Source organism: Stegostoma tigrinum, chromosome 31 (assembly GCF_030684315.1).
Source record: "Stegostoma tigrinum isolate sSteTig4 chromosome 31, sSteTig4.hap1, whole genome shotgun sequence".
Lineage (NCBI taxonomy): Eukaryota > Metazoa > Chordata > Chondrichthyes > Orectolobiformes > Stegostomatidae > Stegostoma > Stegostoma tigrinum.
Window position 1 is genome coordinate 21259591 of NC_081384.1, and position 19894 is coordinate 21279484.

General features: G+C 40.0%; 1 protein-coding gene across 3 annotated transcripts in view; it reads left to right on the forward strand.

Annotated features, from left to right (window-relative positions):
• Positions 1–740: 740 nt before the first annotated feature.
• LOC125466203 (neurabin-2-like) overlaps positions 741–19894 on the forward strand; it is a 211184-nt gene continuing 192030 nt past the window's right edge. Inside the window, exons 1-2 of one of the 3 annotated variants that reach the window (XM_048560421.2) lie at positions 741–1341; positions 5787–7469. In XM_048560421.2, the coding sequence (XP_048416378.1) occupies positions 5919–7469 (1551 nt within the window). In that variant the 5' untranslated portion in view covers positions 741–1341; positions 5787–5918. Of the gene's footprint in view, positions 1342–5613; positions 5677–5754; positions 7470–19894 lie in introns of those variants that run through there. The other 2 variants (XM_048560423.2, XM_048560422.2) reach the window with 2 other exon arrangements.

Consider the following 19894-nt stretch of genomic DNA (forward strand, 5'->3'; position numbering starts at 1 on the left):
GCCTTGCTTGACTTCCCTTGCAATTTTCCCAATTCTCTTGCCATAGCCCACATCATTCAGGATGTGGGAAGATTCTCCCTTTAGAATTTAATTAGGGTGCTACAACAACAGCTCAGTTGGCTGGGCATCTGGTTTGCAATGTAGAATGATACCAGCAGAATGTGTTAATATCCCTCACTGGCTGAGATTACCATGAAGGACTCTTCTCAACTCCTCCCCTCACCTGAGGTGCGGTGACCGACAGGTTAAGCCACTTCGAACCGTGTCTCTCTCAAATAAGGGAGCAGTCCTCTGGTCCAGTTGTATTTATGGTGACTTTATTCCCAAATCAACAAACATCAGAGTAACATTATTATGATATGCAACATTCCAAGCCATAATGAACAATGGTTACTGTGTGAGAATACATTTATTAATGAATATTTCTTCCATATTATGTTAACAATCATACAATCTTTACCTCCTAATATACTCATAAAAGCAATGGATCAGTCAGACGGACAAAATATTTTTGTTCAGCTTTGAACAGGTCTTAAAGAAATGATTTGGCTCCAGTGTTTTAGCTGACCCATTCATTTCTACCTGACTTTTTTTTAAAAAGGGCATATATTTGATCTGAACGCCGCGATGATGTGACTGTCAATCACCAAGATTCTCAGCTTCCACTGGCTGTAAAATACAGATTGGGGTTACATTCATCCAATCAGGGGTAACTATTCTTTTTCGATGTGTGTCCCATTTCCTAAACGAATGAAGGATTTGAGTTGGAGCTGTAGGGTTTTTTTGTGTGTGAAGGGTGTCGGTCGGGTAATTAGGTCTTGGTATAAATTACAAGTCAGTATGGAACAGGAGAGAAGGCAGGAAAGGAAGACACCAATAGAAAGAGCTTATAATTGTTTAACATAATTATTACAGCACCAATACTACTTAGAGAATATTTTTTATGACTGTGGAGGTGGGTTTGTTTAAGCATAATTGTCGAAATTGATAGTCACTGCCTTAAGAATATTTCCCGGAGCTGCCAGGAATCCAAGAGGGTTCGAATGGAAGGCATAACGATCTTATCGCACTAAGAGCTTGTGACGGAACATTATTTTTCATTCCCTGAAATGAACTAAGATAAATAAATATACAGCAAGAGGTTGCGAGTCCACACACAAAGGCGACATCCACATGAATACACGCTCTGGTATTGTGTAGAAGCTCCGCCTGCAGCGTGACTGTCGGTGGGTCAAGACGATGTGACATGTATAGCTGGTGAAATCCAGTATTGCGGCACATCACAGACGAGGAAACATAGACAGCGACAAGGAAACAACAAAACTGCAAACGGGTTACAATGTAAGTCAGCTTCCTTTTCCCTCTCCTCCCCAGCGCAAAGCTGCAATTGCTGAATGACAGCAGCAACTTACGGTTTTTCTTTCAAAAAACAGAGAAAGAATCTAATGGGGGAACGTTTCCTGTTTGTAACACTTTCCGGATCCGACGTTTTGGGCTAAAATGACAGTTAATCAGGGAAATGGGAAATAACGCGCAGGAAACGCAACGTAGTCAGGCCTTTTGTATAGTGGCTTTCTCCTGGATCCTAGTGCGACTGAGACTAGATTCTCATTCAGAACATTTGTACTTTATACAGTATACGGACAGACACGGGACATATTATTGCTTAATAGATACTACCACACGTGTATTTGATCATCTTAAAACAAAATTCTGTTGAACAGTTCTTCTAATGTATTTGATTAGTTTTAAGATAATTGGGACATCCTGGGATCGTTAAAGGCACAATGCAAATGCAAGTCGTTTTATTTAAGTGTGCTTGCACGCCTTTTGAATTATATATTCAGTGCAACTAAACAAAAAGGGTTAATCTGAATTAGTAAAGCCAGTAATTTATAAGGGTTGAATGCTTCTGTGAATGCCTGTAAACATGACAGGAACATGGAAAGTGAAATCTGAGAAAATCTTTAACACCAAGAGAACTCGTGGGATCTAATTCTTAATTGCTGAACTTCTTCTGCACAGGTTATGGAAATATAATTCAATGGTGTTGAAGAGTTCAGACATATCAGGAGTCTATTATCCTGTACTGTTAAATCACTAGGAAATTGTTTATAAACAGGGAGCAAAGTTAATATAACTATTCATTTGCTAATGCAAAATGTCCAAATGAGGGAAAAGACTTCTGTTGATTTAATTTTCACTTTAATGACAACAAGAATTGGAGATTTAATTGTATTAACAGTTTAACCTTTTAGTAGACAAAGCCTAGATTCCCTAGAATTTAGAAGATTCGGCGGTGATCTAATTGAAATATATAAAATTCTCAGGGGCCTTTGTATGATGAATTCTGGAGCAATTTCCTGTGGCTGTGAAGCCAGGATTAAGGTTCTTGGACTGAGAATTTGGCTATTTAGAACTGAGATGAGGAGACATGTCTTCCCTCAAAGTGTTGTCTATCTTTGGAGTTTTCTGCTCTCAGAGTAGTTCAGTTATTGAGTTTATTCAGGACAGAGATTGATATATTTCTGGATACTAAGGGAATTAAAACAAAAAGTCACCATAGCCCTACCTGAGGGTCACCACATCTCAGGTCCCTTACCTGAGATTGAGAAGGAGAGTCCATCAGGGTAACCTCAGCTGGTGCAGGAATTCAGCCCATACTGTTGGCTTTAATCTGGGTATTGCAATCCAGCCGCTCAGCCAAGTGAGCTAACCAACCCTCACAAAGGGAATTAAAGGTTATGGGAATGATACAGAAAAATGGAGTTGAATTGCATGATCAACTATGATTTTATTAAATGACAGACAAAGCTCAAAGAACTGAAAGGCCTACTCCTACTGCTACTTCTGTCTTTGAAGTTTTAATGATCTTAACTTCAACTGTTATTGATTCAAAGCCATGCTGTATCCTAAAGACCATATTCAAGATCATATTGTAAATACAGTCCTTACAACATTGAATTGTAGGTGTACTCCATTAATGTAATAGCTGTAGTGCAATTTTTAGTAGACAAATGGTCTGATTATGAAACAGATGTTTGCAGATTCATAAGTGTTGGTTAGAGTTAAAGTAGTGCCAGTAGCAGTGATTACTGATTGAATTGCTGATTTTTTTTAGATTGAACTTGTATTTATATATACAATTACATGAGAAATATCTGAGACCAATTATATTTACAGTTAAAATGTAATTGAGGACTCCTGTTGCTTTGGATAGACAAGTCAGTCCAGGTAACTTGGGAAAAGAAAATGTAGTAACATGTAATTTAGGAGACTAGACAAAACAAGGAAAAACAAACATTTTAAGTAGTACTCCAGCATCTTTTTTTCAGGAGGAACATTCCAAGGTGAAGTGCAATCATGAAATACACAGAGAGTACTATATACTGCAAATGAAGTTTTTTTTATAGTGATAGACTGCTTGGCCAATAACTCCAAATCTTTCAGGTAAAATACACTTTCACTAAATTATTCTTAGAGATCAAATGTCAACTTAAATTCTGGAAAGCACAATTTTATATGTAACTAGTAATCTCTCATGCTGTACCTTTGTCATGAAAATTGCACATGGTTTTCAGATATAACCCAATGTCCATTTTAAAGCCAAATATTTTTCTCTTATTTTTACGTGGTTTAATGTTACATGTTATCACTTAACAGTAAAAACAAACAAATTTATATGAAACAGAGATATATAGTTGGTAGGAATGAAGGTTTCGCTGCTGAATAGGTTAAGAAGTCACATAGCACAAAACTGAGGCAATATAGTGCCACCAGTAGTCAGCAAGTATAATTGGAGTGTGACAGGTTTACATGGGTAATTTCCATAATAAATGTGGGCATGGGAATTTATGATGGAAATATAGCTAGACATAACACCCTAAATGCTCATAGATCTTCAAATCTGTTATTTCGGAGTATCAATTAGTCAGAAGGATGTAAAATGTTAATATATTTTCTATTTATAAAGCAAATTGCCTTGTGACAATATCTCCTCACAGTTTTGTGTCAATATTTTGCACAGTAAAATCTCTAGCATCACTGTCTAAATTCCTCTGTGTATACACTTATCCCTTAACTTTTGAGAACAATTGAAAGATTATGTTTTCAAGTCAGCTTTAAGTCACATCTCTTAATTGTCACACCGTGACCTCATGTATTTTTTAAAGAAGTGGGCTTTTTTCCTTCTCTTCTCTATCTTGAAATGTGAGCTGCTAAGGCCGTACTGTCCAGTGAATACTAGATGCATATATTTGGTGTCCTCCTTACCAGTCAATTGTAATTAGTCACTGCAACAGCCCTTTATTGCACATTATGTTTTGTGGAATGTGACTGGCAGATAGGGAAGTACAGTAGCAAATCAGAAATGCTTACTAATGTAATCCAAATAGTTATTTTCCCTGGTAGAATAATCAATAAGAACTGAATAAAATGCTGATGTGATGAGTTCTTTACTGATTAGAAAGTAGAAAAATCACAGACATTACAAATATAGAAATTAGTATGGAAAAATTCCCATATTTAAAAAAGTGGCTCAGCAATATTAACCACATTATTCATATTACTTAAGCACCACTATATAATTCACTAACTTAAAATTACACCGTAACTAGAACTTGTGTTGCTTTTGAGGACAGGATTTTACTGTCAATAAATTGTGTATTATTATACATACCTGTTCAGGGACCTTTAATTAAATAACAATTTTACTGTGACCTTTAGAGACAGTATCAAAATATTTTATATGGTTTCTGAGATGCTCCATTGTAACTTCAGAGAGAATTTTAACTGCTTTAGAGATGTGTTATTAAACTAACCCAAGTGTTTTAGAACTTTTTAAAATGCCTTCCAATTATCTTTGTATGTTGTGGTTTTAGGTTTTAGATCATCCTCATTTCAAAAAGTCATTGTTCAAAGATTTTTCTTGCTGTTATTACAGTTCATTAGAGTTTCTCATAATGCATTATTCCATATTCAGTAATGAACAACCATGAAATGTAATTTCAAAACATAAAGGGTCAATGGTTTTCCTTTTAAATATAGTTAGCAGTGACTTTTTAGAAGGGGCTGGGAAATTAAAGTATCTATTTCCTTAGTAATTTAGTGTTGTTATTTATAACCAAGATCTTTTAAAGCTTTACATCCATATTGTTGTCTTTATATGGTAAATACGTTAGTGGAAACATTTTTCATTCAATAATTTTTTTTAAAAAAACAGCAAGGACTATAAGGTAATTTTGGGGTGTTATCATTAATACAAATATGGATATACAATCTTTTGGGAGACTGGATATTTTTCCATTCTCATTACCTGGAGAATCAAATGAACAAATAAATTCCCCTCACATTCTGTGCCTTGCACAATTTCAAAAACTTCAAGTGCAAAATATGTGGATCTGAGAGATAATGTTGAGAAAAAGCATTTACATTTTCTGTTCAAATTGACGACTTAAAGAAAACTTAACTGTACCAGTAAGTGAACATTATACATGGTGCTTGCCTTTGTTTTATATTGTAAGGATAATGTGTAGGAGAATATGCTAAGCAGCCTGCACGTTGTAATTGCATGCGGCGGACTGTAGGACCCAGTGAGAGCAAATTAGTCCGCTGTAGGTTGATAATGCAGAAGGATCAAGCGATCAGCCTTTTGCGATCAAAATGATGCAATCAAAGGTTTAAATGTTTGCAATCCATCAGGCGTCTTGCAATCTTTGCTGCATTCGGTACTCTATTCCCGGATTTTTATTCCAGTCTTTGTTTTTTTTCTCCCCCCCCTTTTGTAGATGGAGTGCTATCAGCCTTCCTGAGGGCGACAGAATTGCAACCATGAGCTTTATGCTGTAGCTGTTTCTTTCTCTGTCTGTGTGCTGATCGGGAAGAATGCAGCTCTGGAGACCGGGAGGGCTGCATTAAACATGATGAAGACCGATACATCCTCAGCATCAGCAGCAGCGAGCCTGAGGAGCCCTTCTCCCCACCGCAATGCCTATGAAGCAGAGATTCAGGCTCTGCAGCAAAATAGCAGCGACAGCAAACCCACTGCCAATGGAGAGCAGAAAGCAGCTGAGGATGCCGAAGGGAGGAAGCAGAGCCGGGGCAAGAAGTACGGATCCAATGTCCACAGGATCAAGAACATGTTCCTGCAGAAGATGGGCACCACCCCGAATGAAGCGACTGGCATACCAGCCAAAGGCAAGGAAAGGGCTGTACGCTTGTCCCTACCCAGAGCCAGCAGCCTGAATGAGAATGTTGACCACAGTGCCCTCCTGAAGCTTGGCACTAGTGTCTCGGAGCGGGTGAGCCGCTTTGACACCAAGACCGAGAGACCCTTCTCCAAGCTGCAGGAGACCAGGAAGCTCTTTGAGAAGAACATCCAGGAGAAGAACGTCTCCAACCGGATCTTGCTGAAAAAGGAAAGGGCTGGGCTCAAGGATAGCAAGTTGGACGTGGTGGTCCGCTTCAATGGGAGCACCGAGTCATTGGACAGCCTAGAGACGGAGGCCATTTCACCCACAGTCAGTCAGCTCAGTGCTGTCTTTGAAAGCGGTGCCAACCAGCGCAAAGCCCTAGAGCGAGGGCCAAGGCCAGGCACCTGCCCCCTCAGTTCCAAACCACTATCCAGAAAGTCAAAATTAGTTCTTAAGAACCAGCAAGAGGCACTTAAGACAGAAGGTGGGAGTAACAGCGATGGCGATGCCTCCTTTGATCTACCTGGGGCCTCAGGCCAAATCAGAAAAGAAAATGAGGAACTGCAGTCTGATAAGCCTCTGGGTGGTTCCCCATCTGGAAACAACTTAGCCAGCAAGTTGGCATCACTTGTGAAGCACGGGGACAGCTTGAAAGAAACCAGGCCAACAGCAACTGCACAGAGGTCACAAAAAGTTGACGAAGTCAGAAAAATTAGGCCAGTGGAAGTGGAAGACACTGTAGTTTGTGATCAGAAACCTGGACCTACGGATGATGGAAAAGAGGATCCAGAACCTGTTCTGAACGACTCTGAAAATGACACTGGACTCCAAAAGGGAGATGCCATTTTGGAAACTTGTGAGATTAAATCGGTTGAGACCGGAGCCCTGCTCCATGATGCTGGTTCAGAAAATGGAGATCTTCCCAAAGACTCTTTGGATCGTTTCCAGCCCTCTCCTTTGGAATCCACAGAAGGGACTGCACATCAGGTCGAGGAGTCCTTGTCATCTAAAGCAGATTCCTTTGAAGAGGGTGAGCAGGTTAAAAATGACCTAGATCTATATGATCATTGCAAAAAAAATGAAGATGTTTCTGAGGCTGATATGGTGGATATTAGCGCCTTTAGTGGGGTTGGTGATGAATCTGAAGGAAGTTGTCTGGATGATGATGAGGATGATGCCTTTGAACCAGAAAGTGGCTATTCAGAGATCACTGGATTATCTGATGAAGAGGAACCCATGCCACATAGAAAGATTCGCTTTAGCACCGCATCAATTAAAGTAAGTCCTGATAAAAAAGGAACATGTCCAGTCATTGAAAATGTCTGTGAAAGGCTGAAATTAAGTCTTTAAATAACCTGAAGTTACAGGAAAGGATAAGTTTAAATATGCTACAATTTGTGACATGTAATCTTAAATTTTTGTTGAATTAAAAGGTTTACGATTTTTGTATCAACAATTATTCTTCATCTTTGAAATGTGGAATTATGCATTAACATTATTTATTATATGTTCTTGGTTATTATATGATAATTATATCAGAATTAAATAACTTAATAGTTAAATAGTGGTTTTAATCAGTTTCAGTAGTATACAACTTTATCTGGCATTATCAACTTGATGGACTGAACTTTAATTATTTTCATGATCCCCTTGTAAATGACTGGCGTGGATTTATAGTCATTTTATAGCGAGGCGGCAGTCTGAATATTTTTCACAGCAGTAGATGGACATTTTACAAACTTAACAATAATTCTGAAAGGCTGTTAACTCCAGGAAACTAGTAACTGAAATCACTAGTATTCCTATGTGAGGGTGGGATTAGTTTGACTGCATTTGCACATCTAAACATGACTCTGTCATCAATTGTATCAGAGATAATGGGAACTGCAGATGCTGGAGATTCCAAGATAATAAAATGTGAGGCTGGATGAACACAGCAGGCCAAGCAGCATCTCAGGAGCACAAAAGCTGACGTTTCGGGCCTAGACCCCTCATCTGATGAAGGGTCTAGGCCCGAAACGTCAGCTTTTGTGCTCCTGAGATGCTGCTTGGCCTGCTGTGTTCATCCAGCCTCACATTTTATTATCTGTCATCAATTTAGTGTCTTATGTTCAAGTAAGAACATGAAGTATCAAGGTAAAAATTTAGGTTCATTCGTATAGTAAATGTATCAATCTATTTCATTACATACCTATACCTTCTAGGTTAGTGCACTGTTCCTTCATAATGTATATTGGAGTCTGCTGCTGTAAATTAAGGAAAATTATCATCTGTGGGGATGTTAGGAGTATTTGGGACATAATGATGAAAGCAATCTGGAGTTAATTGACTTTTTTTCTTTTATTGTAATGAGGTGAGTTTAACTATAAACACTGAAAAGTCAAAAACATTGTTTGATAAATCTATAAATCTCATTGGGTAGTTCCATGAACTCTGATGTGATTCAGTTATTGTCAGACTACCAGTGATTTAAAATGTGTGCACCAGCCATATTTTTGGCCGTTTAAGTTGTCAACTGAGAACTATTGAATTTTAGAACTGTTGTCATTTCTCCGTTTCAACACCTTTTATTATTCAGGATTGGTTCACTAATTGGATACCACAGAATGTCCTACACACAACAGGAAGCAACATGACAAGACTTCCTGTGTAAAAGGTTCAAATGAAAATTGAGTTCAATTTAAAGACAACTTTCAGCATTAACGATCTTGTTTAATCAGAGATGTTACATAATAACCAGTGCTGATATTTTTAAGATATTCATAATCAGTTGGATTTTGTTGATATTTTAACCTATAGAAAGTGTTGCTCCATCAGTTGCATCCTTGAATTTCTTAGTGAGTGTTATGATATTGATGAAAGGATAGTTATGGTTGAGGAAGGCCAGTTGGCCAGTCAACTCATCTGTCCAAGAAATATGGGTCACCCCCTTCTCATCGCAATGTCTGGATCTGTTTTAAATACTCTCTGACCTTTCACATGAGTTTTGTTCGCTTTGCAATTTTTAAAAAAGACTCAAAAGTTCTCGTGCTTTTTAATTTGCATGCTATCTGTCTGACCAGTAGTCAATTATTTGTTGATCTTTGTAAAAGAAAAGAGTAAATATTAATACCTGTATTTAGAAAGTATGTTGTGTCTGAGTGGATGAATTTTAAAGTACAGTTATCGTTGTACACAGACAGGATTTTACATTTTCATGAAAGAAATGTCTCACTTTCAGTTAGTTCATTGTACACTCGACAGAAAAACTAGTATTTTTGTTTTCTTATGGCTGTGCCATCTCAGGATTTTTTTCACAGTATTTAATATCTGATTCACAGTTGTGTTCTTGTTGTATGTATGGACTTTCAAAAAGTATTTGCTTGTTTTTTGGACTGGGATCTGTAACCCATGGATGAGTATCTGGACCACAGTACTTTTTAGTATATATATTAGTAATCCAGAATTGGCTGTATACAGCGTAGTTTCAAAGGTTTCAACTAATAAGAATCTTGGGAATATAATAAACAATGAGAGAGATAATAAAACAAAACACTTCAATAAGTAGACAGACTGATCAAGTGGGTAGACCTCAAGACACGCAATATTGAACATGGAAAAGTGTGATGTGATTCATCTTTGCGCGGAGGAGATGAATGAAGAGAGGCAATAAATGTAAATAATACAGTTTTGAATGGTGAGACCCAGGAGTGTATGTACACACTAATCTTTGATGACAAACTACAAAGATTGTTGAAATTGCATCTGGAATCTGTCACTTCATTAGCCAAAGGCATTTTCAATCGGTTAGAACTCAGATTAGCATTTGTGTTCAATTCGGGGTATGAGACAAACTCTTTGAAGAGAATGCTAAAGAGATTTAGGCACCAGGTTTGAGGGTTTGAGTTATGTACAGAGTCTTAAAAACTATGATGTGGTGTTCCTTTAGAGCGGAGATGGTAAGGAAGGGATGAGTAATTTTGGTGGAGTAACCGAAGAGTAGTTAATGTCTGAAATAACTCAGAGGCTGGTATCCTGTCATCAAATCACCCTTTTATTTACATGTGGAACGTCCTTGAAACTGATCCAGCTCCCTCAGAGCTAGCTCTCAAGAATGTAAGATGTCTGACACTCTGTTTTTAACTGTCAGCCAGGGGTCCCTACAGCCCCAATCAGGGAATTTATTCTGTGGTGTCTAACTGGCTGACCTTGTTAGAATAATTACATCCCTCTGTGGACAGAGGCCAGTTCTTTTATTTTGTGGCTTCCCCTTGGGCGTTTTAGCATTGGATCAGGTTCTGATGACTCTGCATCAGATAGAGGTGACGTGTAACACACAGTAGCTTGCTTCTTGCATCAGGAGTATCTCAGAAGAAATTCATTCTCTCCTTCAGATGGCAAGGATACCACCCACCATGTCTTTCACAGATTTGGACGTCCCTTCAACGCTTCGCAGGTTCTCCCTCTCCATTGTTTCAGCCAGCCTTTTCGACTGTTCTGAGGAGCCAAGCATGTTTTGCTCCCTTCCCATTTGTGAGTTTTCAGCTTTCATATGGTCCAGGTACTTGTTCAGGTCTGTTGCACCTACCCTCGACCTTCCTGACAAACTTCTCGGATTTTGCTCGGACAGCCACTTTCTAATTGAAAAATGTTGAGCCAATCTAAGTCCATCTTTCTTTCTCAAACAATTTTGCCCCATCAGGCTTGGGCCCCAGCATTTTTCCACAGTCAATGATTACATAACCAGCTGCTTCTCATAAGAGACCAGAGCCAAAGCTGTACCCCTACCTTTAGGAGGTTCCCGGGTACAGCTTCTCAGTGCAGCGGAGATCTTGCACAAACTTAAGGGCTGGCGTGCAGAGCAAATTTTGTTAAAGACTGGTTCTGCAATCACTGAAATGGCCAAGCAGGTATCGACCTCCCTTAGAATTGGATGACCATTTAACCAGAAGTTTATTTGATTGGTTCTGATTGACATGTTGCTAAGCAGTTCAACTGTTCCAAACCAGGTGTATGTGGACTGTTGAGGGTTTGTTCTCTTACTGTGTTTAGGTCTGCTGGGGCTATTTGGCTGTCTTGAGTCCACATACCAGCAGCAATTACAATTGCTTGCCTACCCAGCTCGTGAAGAAAACTTTAACCGTTTGGTTGAGGTTTAGTCTTGTTTTATGGTTTTGCTATGGGCGGACCCAGAGTCAGTCTATTCAGGATATGTCCCGAGTGAGGCTATGCAATGGCCTTCACTCATGAGGTGTTCTCGAAGCTCAGTCAGTCTGGCGAGGTTTTCCACTTCCATCAGAATAACCTGCAACTCATTTGCTCCACTTGCTGGATTTTCTAAAGATAAAGTGACTTGTAGTTCCTGCTTGAAGTCCAGTTGGGCTTCAGCTAGTAGGTGCTTTTGCATAGGAATGGCATTACTACCACATACCAAACAGTATCTCAACATCTAATTCAGGATTAAAGCAAAGCCACCTGCCTCTACCAGTCATCTTAGCCTCATCAAAAATATCAGTATGGATTCCCCTGGTTCTCAAATTGCGAAGTAAAACCAATAGCATCTCAGAATTAGAGGAGTTTTAGTTGTAACATTCCTTAACTAAATCCATCAACTCTTGAAAGGTTTTGGGAACTGGTGCCTCAGGGAAAGTTAGGGCCCTAATAATCGACGAAACTGTTGGTCCACGAGCTGTCAGGAGAATTTCTCGTCGCTTTTCACCTTCGCCAGTGTCATTTGTCCAGAAAAAAATATAAATTCTTTCCACATACTGGGCCCAGTTTTGGACGGCAGGATCAAATAAGTCAAGCTTCCCAAATACTGGCAGAACGTCAGAACTGCTTCCCGTAACTCAAAGACGACTATTGCGAGCGAATTTCTTCAGGAGCATGAGTCAGCCTTGTTGCTATTGAAATAACTGCAAACTGCAGAGACCTGTGACCTGTCACCAAGTCACCCTCTATTTACACGTGGAATGTCCTTGAAACTGATTCTATTCCTTCAGAGCCAGCTCTGAGTGAACAGGGATGTCTGACACTCCTGTTTAGCCATGGCTTTGATTGGACCAGATTAACAGCCCCAGTCAGGAAACTAATAAGCTGTGAGGTCCATCTGGTTGACCTCGTTACAATCACTATAGTGTCCATGGGTAGAAGGGCTTGTCACAATAGGACACAGATTTAAGGGAATCAGTGACATGTGGAATCTTTCTTTTACCCAGTGAGTTGTTGTATGGAATGCTCTGCCTGGAAGAATAGTGAATGTAGATTTAGTTTTAACACCCATGAATGAACTGGGTGAGCACTTGAAGGAAAGAATAATTAAAAGAACATCAGGAAAGAGCAAGTGAGTGGGTCTAATTAGACAGCCCTACCTAAGAAACAGCACAGGCACAATGGGTCTAATGGCCTCCTCCTGTGCTGTTTTCAGATATTACGATATCTTTGTATATGATGGATTCAAGTAAAGGAGAAGCAAATACACTTTTCAATTAATTGAAATTGATTTGCATGGTTTCTGGTATTCAAAATAGACCTGTAAGGAAAAACACAAGTGTGCTTGTTTGCCAATGAAGCTAATAACTTAGCTTGGTGTTTGAAATGTTTTCTTCAACTATGTTAAACAATGTCAGTTAAACTAATATCAGTACTTTCATTGCTGAAACTCTTTCAGTCAAGTCCTGTTCCTTCACCGGACTGTTTGTCTTAGTATTTAGGGAAAGTAGTAAACGAACCAAACTTTGAAATAAGTGCTTAAAGATGGTCTTGTCAGGAATGACCTGCTATCAATCTTGCTTTATGTTGTAAACAGCCTCTAATTAAAGCTTGTGTTCTATCATGGATCAACGTTTGAAATGTTCAGTTATATTCATACACTTGCGAGGATCATGGTTTTGTCTAAAATATTGCATTGCTTTGTGACTTTCAAGAAAAACACTTGCATTTGTAAAAGAGATTGTGGGAACTGCTGATGCTGCAGAATGTGAGAAACAAAGTGGAGAGCTGGATGAACACAGCAGGCCAAACAGCAACAGAGGAGCAGGAAGGCTGACTTTTCGGGCCTAGATCCTTCTTCAGAAATGGGGGAGGGGCAGGGTATTTTGAAATAAATAGGGAGGAGAGGGGGAGGCAGATAGAGGATGGAGGTTGGCACAACATAGTGGGCTGAAGGGCCTGTTCTGTGCTGTACTGTTCTATGTTCTATGTTCTATAAAGGAGAAGATATGTGGAGAGGAGACAGACAGGTCAAAGATGCAGGGATGGAGCCAGTAAAGGTGAATGTACGTGGGGAGGTAGGGAGGGGATAGGTCAGTCTATGGAGGACGGACAAGTCAAGGAGGTGGGGATGAGGCTGGTTGGTAGGAGATGGGGGGTGGGGTTTGAAGTGGAAGGAGGGGATAGGTGGGAGGAAGGACAGGTTAGGGAGGTGGGGATGAGCTGGGCATTTTTGCGATTGCGGTTGGGAGAGGGTAGATTTTTGAAGCTTGTGAAGTCCACGTTGATACCATTGAGCTGTAGGGTTCCCAAGCAAAATAGGAGATGCTGTTCCTGCAACCTTCGGGTGGCATCATTGTGGCACTGCAGGAGGCCCAGGACGGACATGTCGTCTGAGGAATGGGAGGGGGAGTTGAAATGGTTTGCGACTGGAAGGCGCAGTAATTTGTTGCGAACCAAGCATAGGTGTTTCACAAAGCATTTGTAAAACACCTTTAATGTGTGGAAACATCCCAGAATGTTTGCTACGCAGATATGCAATTAGAGAAACATTGACACTGTACAATAGAAGGGATATGTAGGAAAGGTGATTCAAAAATTGGCCAAAGAACTAGGGTGTAAGGTGGGCCTTAAAGGAGACCCAGAAAAGTGGGCCAGTTTATGGAGGAATTCCAGACCTCTGAGCATAACTACCACTGATAAGGCAGAGATTGTGAGGACTGTGTAAGGTGCCAGGGATGGCTGGAGACACACTCCATCCGTGTGGAATTCTATTAGAGAAATAGAGAGGATTGAACCATCAAAGTGATTCGAGATGTTGGTGAGTCACGAATTAATGTTGACTGGTGATCATGGGGGTGAAGTTGGATACAGGCAACAGAGTTTTGGGTGAGTTGAAATGTATGAAGGATGTAAAATGGGAGATTGGCCAGGACAGGATTGGACATGTTGAGTGGTAAGCTAATTAAAGTGTGTTTGAGTGTTCAGCAGCTGATGAGCTGAGGCAGGAAGAGTTGGCTGATGTGAAGTGGATTGTCTTTTATATTGGACGGAATACATGGTGTAAAGCTCAACTTTGGGTAATGTAAGCCTCTCAGCGTGCTAGCCGTCTGTTTCAGCCTGAAATAGTGACCAGGGAGGGCATTGAAATCAGTGGCAAGGGAGCATAGGCTTGTGGCTAGGGTTCAAAGCCAATGATGTTGGTCTTCCCAAAATAACAGCGAGTCTGGATGGAATTAAGATAGAACACTTTCAGCAAAACACATCATGCAAGGGTTTGCTTGGTGCTACTACTGGAAGATCGCTTTCCTCTCTGATGTTTCCACAGAGACTTTTGTTCTGATATTTTTTATTCTACAACTTCATCAAACAGATTACACAATGTACGTAGGCGGCTCTGATGTCTGAGCGCTCAGTAAATCGGTGAAAACTCTTAAAGCTATATCAGAAGACTGTCAATCCAGCACACGTTGTCACAGCAGGTTGTGAGTGAAGGGTTTGACTATGATTATTCCTGACATACCTCACTAAGCTGCAAATTTCCCCATGGTAGGTAACTAACCACATTACTAATTTATGAAAGACATGCTAATCATTCTATATGTTTTGATTAAGTTACCATGTTATTCTTTTGAAGACGAGCTGAACAATTTTCTCTATCCTAGCTGATAGTTATCTTTCACCCAGCGCCACTAAAAGTGGATAACCTGGTACTTATTTCATTGTTATTCATGGGCGTTTGCTGTACACAAATTGCCACATTTCCAGTTGCACAAAACTACTTGGAAAGTACTTGGCAATAAAGCACTTCCATGCAGAGATAATAAAAGGTGCTATATAAGTTAAAGTTTTTATGTTCTACTCATGTTTTGAAAATTTTATTTGGTTTCACACACCATCATAATCTGTGTAGAAGGGATATAAACGTTGCATGCATTATTTTAGGAAACATGAAAGTGAAGTATTTAACTATCGACTGTAAAAAGTAAGGAATCAAGATTCAAAAAGGTTGTTTACACAAAATCAGAAATTGTTGTTGACATTATTACTGATTAATGTGTCTATTGCAGTAGTATCATGTTACTCTGCCTTCTATTTTAAGGGAGCTTTTTTGTTTCTCATTTATTTATTTACAAATATTATCTATTTATTGAAAATAAAACAGGTTATTGCATTACAAAGTAGCTGACAGGGCTATAAAGTTTGCTATAATTTTGAAGAATCTTTTTTAAAAAAAATCATTTTTCAGAAAACTCGCAGTAGATTTAGAACAGAATGTTTATTCCTATTCAGAGTGAATGGGTGGAATTTGCATAGGTTCAGTAACATAATGTACTTCCAGGTTACATTATTATACGGTTCAAACAGGATTGAGAGCAGCAGATGGCTAAAGCAATCCCACCCTAGTAAACCTTGCAAAATCCTTCTCACGGAAATGCTAGGCACAGAACTTTTGCATTCTTGTTACCAGCATAATATCTGATTTATGAGGAGCAAGCCTGTGGAAGGTCATTACATATGAAGTACACACAGACGAGTAAGAATCTGAATGTTAATTGTGGGTCCATGGTGCTTGAATCTTTTGGTTACTGGAACCAGTTGTATTGCTCTTAGATGTCTTGCTGTAATACTTTGCTGATTTAGAGGACTTTGTGCAAACGTACTTATGACTGACTAATATAAGAGTGAGTAAATTGTGCGGACTGTGTAAATACGTGACGGTGCTGAGTGGCACTTAGTCATAGAAGATGACTGTTCCTTTTTATTTTCATTGTAACATCAAAATCTCTTCAAAATTGGATGGAGCTGAAGTTGCTGTGATTAATAGTTAGAGTGTAACCCATGAGGAGTTATTGAATTGGCTAGCCTTTTGCCTAAAATGCCTGTACCAGTGTCAACTGCAGCATTCAGTGAGATTCAGTACCTTGGGTCCTGCTTTGGTTTTTTTCCATTTTTTTTTAAAAAGACAGGCACTTGACTCAACCCAGCAAATGGGACTTATGTCTTTTAGACTGATCACAATAACTGCGCTCATGGTGGAGATCCTAAGGGAATAAGAGGCTATCTGTTGCATTTGGCACATGGAAAGCAATGAAAATCAATTTAATGATGGAGGCTGAAATTGTTTTGTTTGAAATTAACCACTTGTTTGAAATTAAAGCATTCATTATTTCAATTGGTTGAGTCAGTGGGTAATCTAAATCCTTTTACCATCTGCTTAAGTATAAATACAACTTTGACTTCTTAAGAGTGATGTTATTTAATAACATTACAGAATTCGACCTGATGCCCTGTATGAGGTGGCTGTTAGTTTTTTAATTAGTTACAAATCTTATAAAGAAGCAAGGTGGTAGCGTATGGTCCAGTAGATCAGTTCCTTGCGACACTTGGCAAATTTTCTTTCCTCTCATCGCCTAGTTAGTTTTGGTGCCTGCTGGTTGAAATCTGGAGTCCTCTAATTCGAGTGATTAGTTTTTTTTTCTTAACGAGCTGATCTGTCCCCAGGATGTTGCTGACAGTTATTCGAAGCTTGGCAGCAAAGCCATGCCTAGCTGCTGAAAAGGAGTTTAGTACAACCTTTAAGGTCAGTCTTCAAATTCTTACTTGTCTGAGTGTACATAATATGCAGTAATGTCCTATGGGATTACTCCTTGTAAATCAGGTGTTATGCTGGTAACAAAAATGATGTACTTCTGTGCCTAATGTTTCCATGAAGGGGATTTTAAAGGGTTTAGTGGGTTGGAATTGTTTTAGTCATATCTTGACGTAGTGCTCTTTGGTTTTCTTTTTGTTGAGTTTCTTGGGATTTCTTACCAGAGGAAGCTTGCTAGATTGCTTCTGAGGGGTACAAAGAGTTAGATATATAGGTTAAAACTGGAGTCACATGTTGTCCAGACTGAGGAGTGGCAATCTTTTTGGCTGAAAGACATCAGGGATTTTTTTTTGCTGCTATCAGAATTTTTGCAATTAATACCACAGAATATTTGGCACAACCATCTCCAGACCTAACCAGTATCGCCAGCCTTCTGTACTATATAACTCAATTCCTGTCATGCTACATACCCACATTCTGATTGTTTGCTTTTTATAATGAATAATTGGCAAAATTAGTTAAATATTGAAGCCCTGTATCAATTAAAATAAATTTGTTAAAATAACTTGTTTCTTTATAATCTTTTCTCTTTACATGTGTATATGTATTCATGTGTCCCTTTATTTATTTTAAATACATGACATCTTAGTGTTTGAAGAATCATAATGGGTAGTAATTGTTTTTGAGAGGAACCATTTTAACATAACATTACTCACAGACTAGGTTGTTCAAAGATGAATCCTCCCACCACTCACTATGTTATTGGGCAGATTTGCTGCCACCAGCCTCTGTCCTGTCAGAGATAGAGCATAGAACATAGAAAAATACAGCACAGTACAGGCCCTTCGGTCCACGATGTTGTGCCGTGGATTAATCCTAACCCAAAAATAGAATAACCTAACCTACATACCCCTCAATTCACTACTGTCCATGTGCATGTCCAGCAGTTGCTTAAATGTCACTAATTTTGATCTGCAGGGCCTCCTTGCTTTCGTGTGCTAGAGGAAAGCCACTTGATGATCTATCAACAGGAGGCTCTTATCTTAAAAGAGAATTAGTTCATGACATGACTGCAACTACATACAACTTACGCTGATGTGATAGACATTTGATGCAATCCTACAAGGTGTGATCAATGTGGGCTTTAGCGAAACTGTGGCGGAATCAGACAGGAAGTCCAGCCAGGCCTGCCTTGCCATTGGAAGGATCTCCCTGCATCTTTTGTGCTTTTGTTGAGCACAAACATGATGTGGTTCTCCTTAGGCAGAGGCCTAATTAAGGGGGACTATTATTTGTTAAATGCTTTGTTGATAGTCCAAATTGTTTCATTAAATGTTAATTTCCTTCTTACTGAACATGCCAGTTATCAAGAAATCTTTACATGGAAGTCACAGAGGGTAGCAGGCGACTTCAGATTGCCTTCCGATCGATTTGAGAAACAGCATTTCAGGGCAAAACCCACAGGCACCAACCACACCTACCTCTTGTCCATGGATATTGGCATCTGACAATTGCCAACACCTCACACTCGGCATGGTCCCTCTCTGATCCAATTGCAGGCCTTTTAGGAAGCACTGATCTGCAAAGCCTGACAACTTGCTGCACTGAGTACGCTTTGTGCACAGGGATAGGCTCCCAGCTCGTGGATATGGTCAGGCCACACCTAGGGCTGCTCACTTGCTCTGCTAGCACTCAGATGTTTAACGCCTACCTGTGTGCTGACAGCATCCATGCCTTGTTTTGTTCTGCGAGGCCCTGCAGACAAAACCAAAAGCTTATATTACTGCTGTATTGACAAACATTTTTACACAGACATGGTACTGGCCAATGCAAGATTGCTTGTCACACGCAAGTACGTATGTCTTACCTGCCAGTAGAGATCTGTTTGGGAGACATCTTGCTTCATGACATACACCAAGATGTCAATTTAACACCTAAAGCGTGTGCCAGCTGCACACTGCACAGTCATTCAACCAAATAACCATGTCAGAAACTGGGTGGGAGTTAATTTGCGGTTCAGTCAAGGGGGAGCACCAGAGGCTCCCAGTGTCATTGGTTTGAGGCACAGTGTGCACACAGTCTAGGGGCTTGAGCCCAATTAATTGTCAACTTGTAATGCTCACCATCGGGGGGTCTGTCTGACTGTATTCTGGAGAGTGGATAATGGTCTGTCTTGTGGGGCCAGGAGCAGCCATCAGTGAACCAATAGGAATAGAGAGCAATCCTGTCTGATCAGTCATGTCTACAAGCTGCTTGTCAAAGACATTTGGAGGTCTGGGGCAAATACGATCCTGGATGTTCATTGTGACGGACGGTTCTGGGTTGTCGGTGGGGAGTGGGGAGCGTAGTAGGGGCAGAATGGAGATCAAAGAGGTGGAGAAGTCAAGGCCATTCTGAGAAAACTGAGGCAGTTGTGGGGGTATGAACATGACACGTGGAGCAGCATCAGAGGGCATGGTGGGCTGCGAGAAGTGGGAAAAGGGGCTGGGTGTGATAATTGACAGTGACCACCATTGTGGTCTCACAGTGGGAGTGTAGAGGTGCAGTGTGGAACATCATAGAGGTGTGCTGTTGAGCTCAGGTATAAGGTGGATAGTTGAAGGTTCAGTGTAGTGGATGTGCACACGTTGGGGGGATTGGGTGAGACTCGAAATGGGCTGCTGAGATACTGCAAGCTAAAAGGGCGTGTAGGTGCCTTGATGAATAGGCAGAACCTGGTGCTGACATTGTCCATCGCAAGCTGTGTTGCCTGCCATCACATGCCTTTCTCTAGATGTGCAGTGCAGCTGAAAAATATCTCGGACAATGCCCAGGGTGGGCAGTGTCAGTGTCACTTTAGTGGATGAAAGTGCAGGATCCATGTCTGGTAGGAGATAGGACATTTAGGGGGCAAACACATGATTTTGTAAACTGTAGCTAC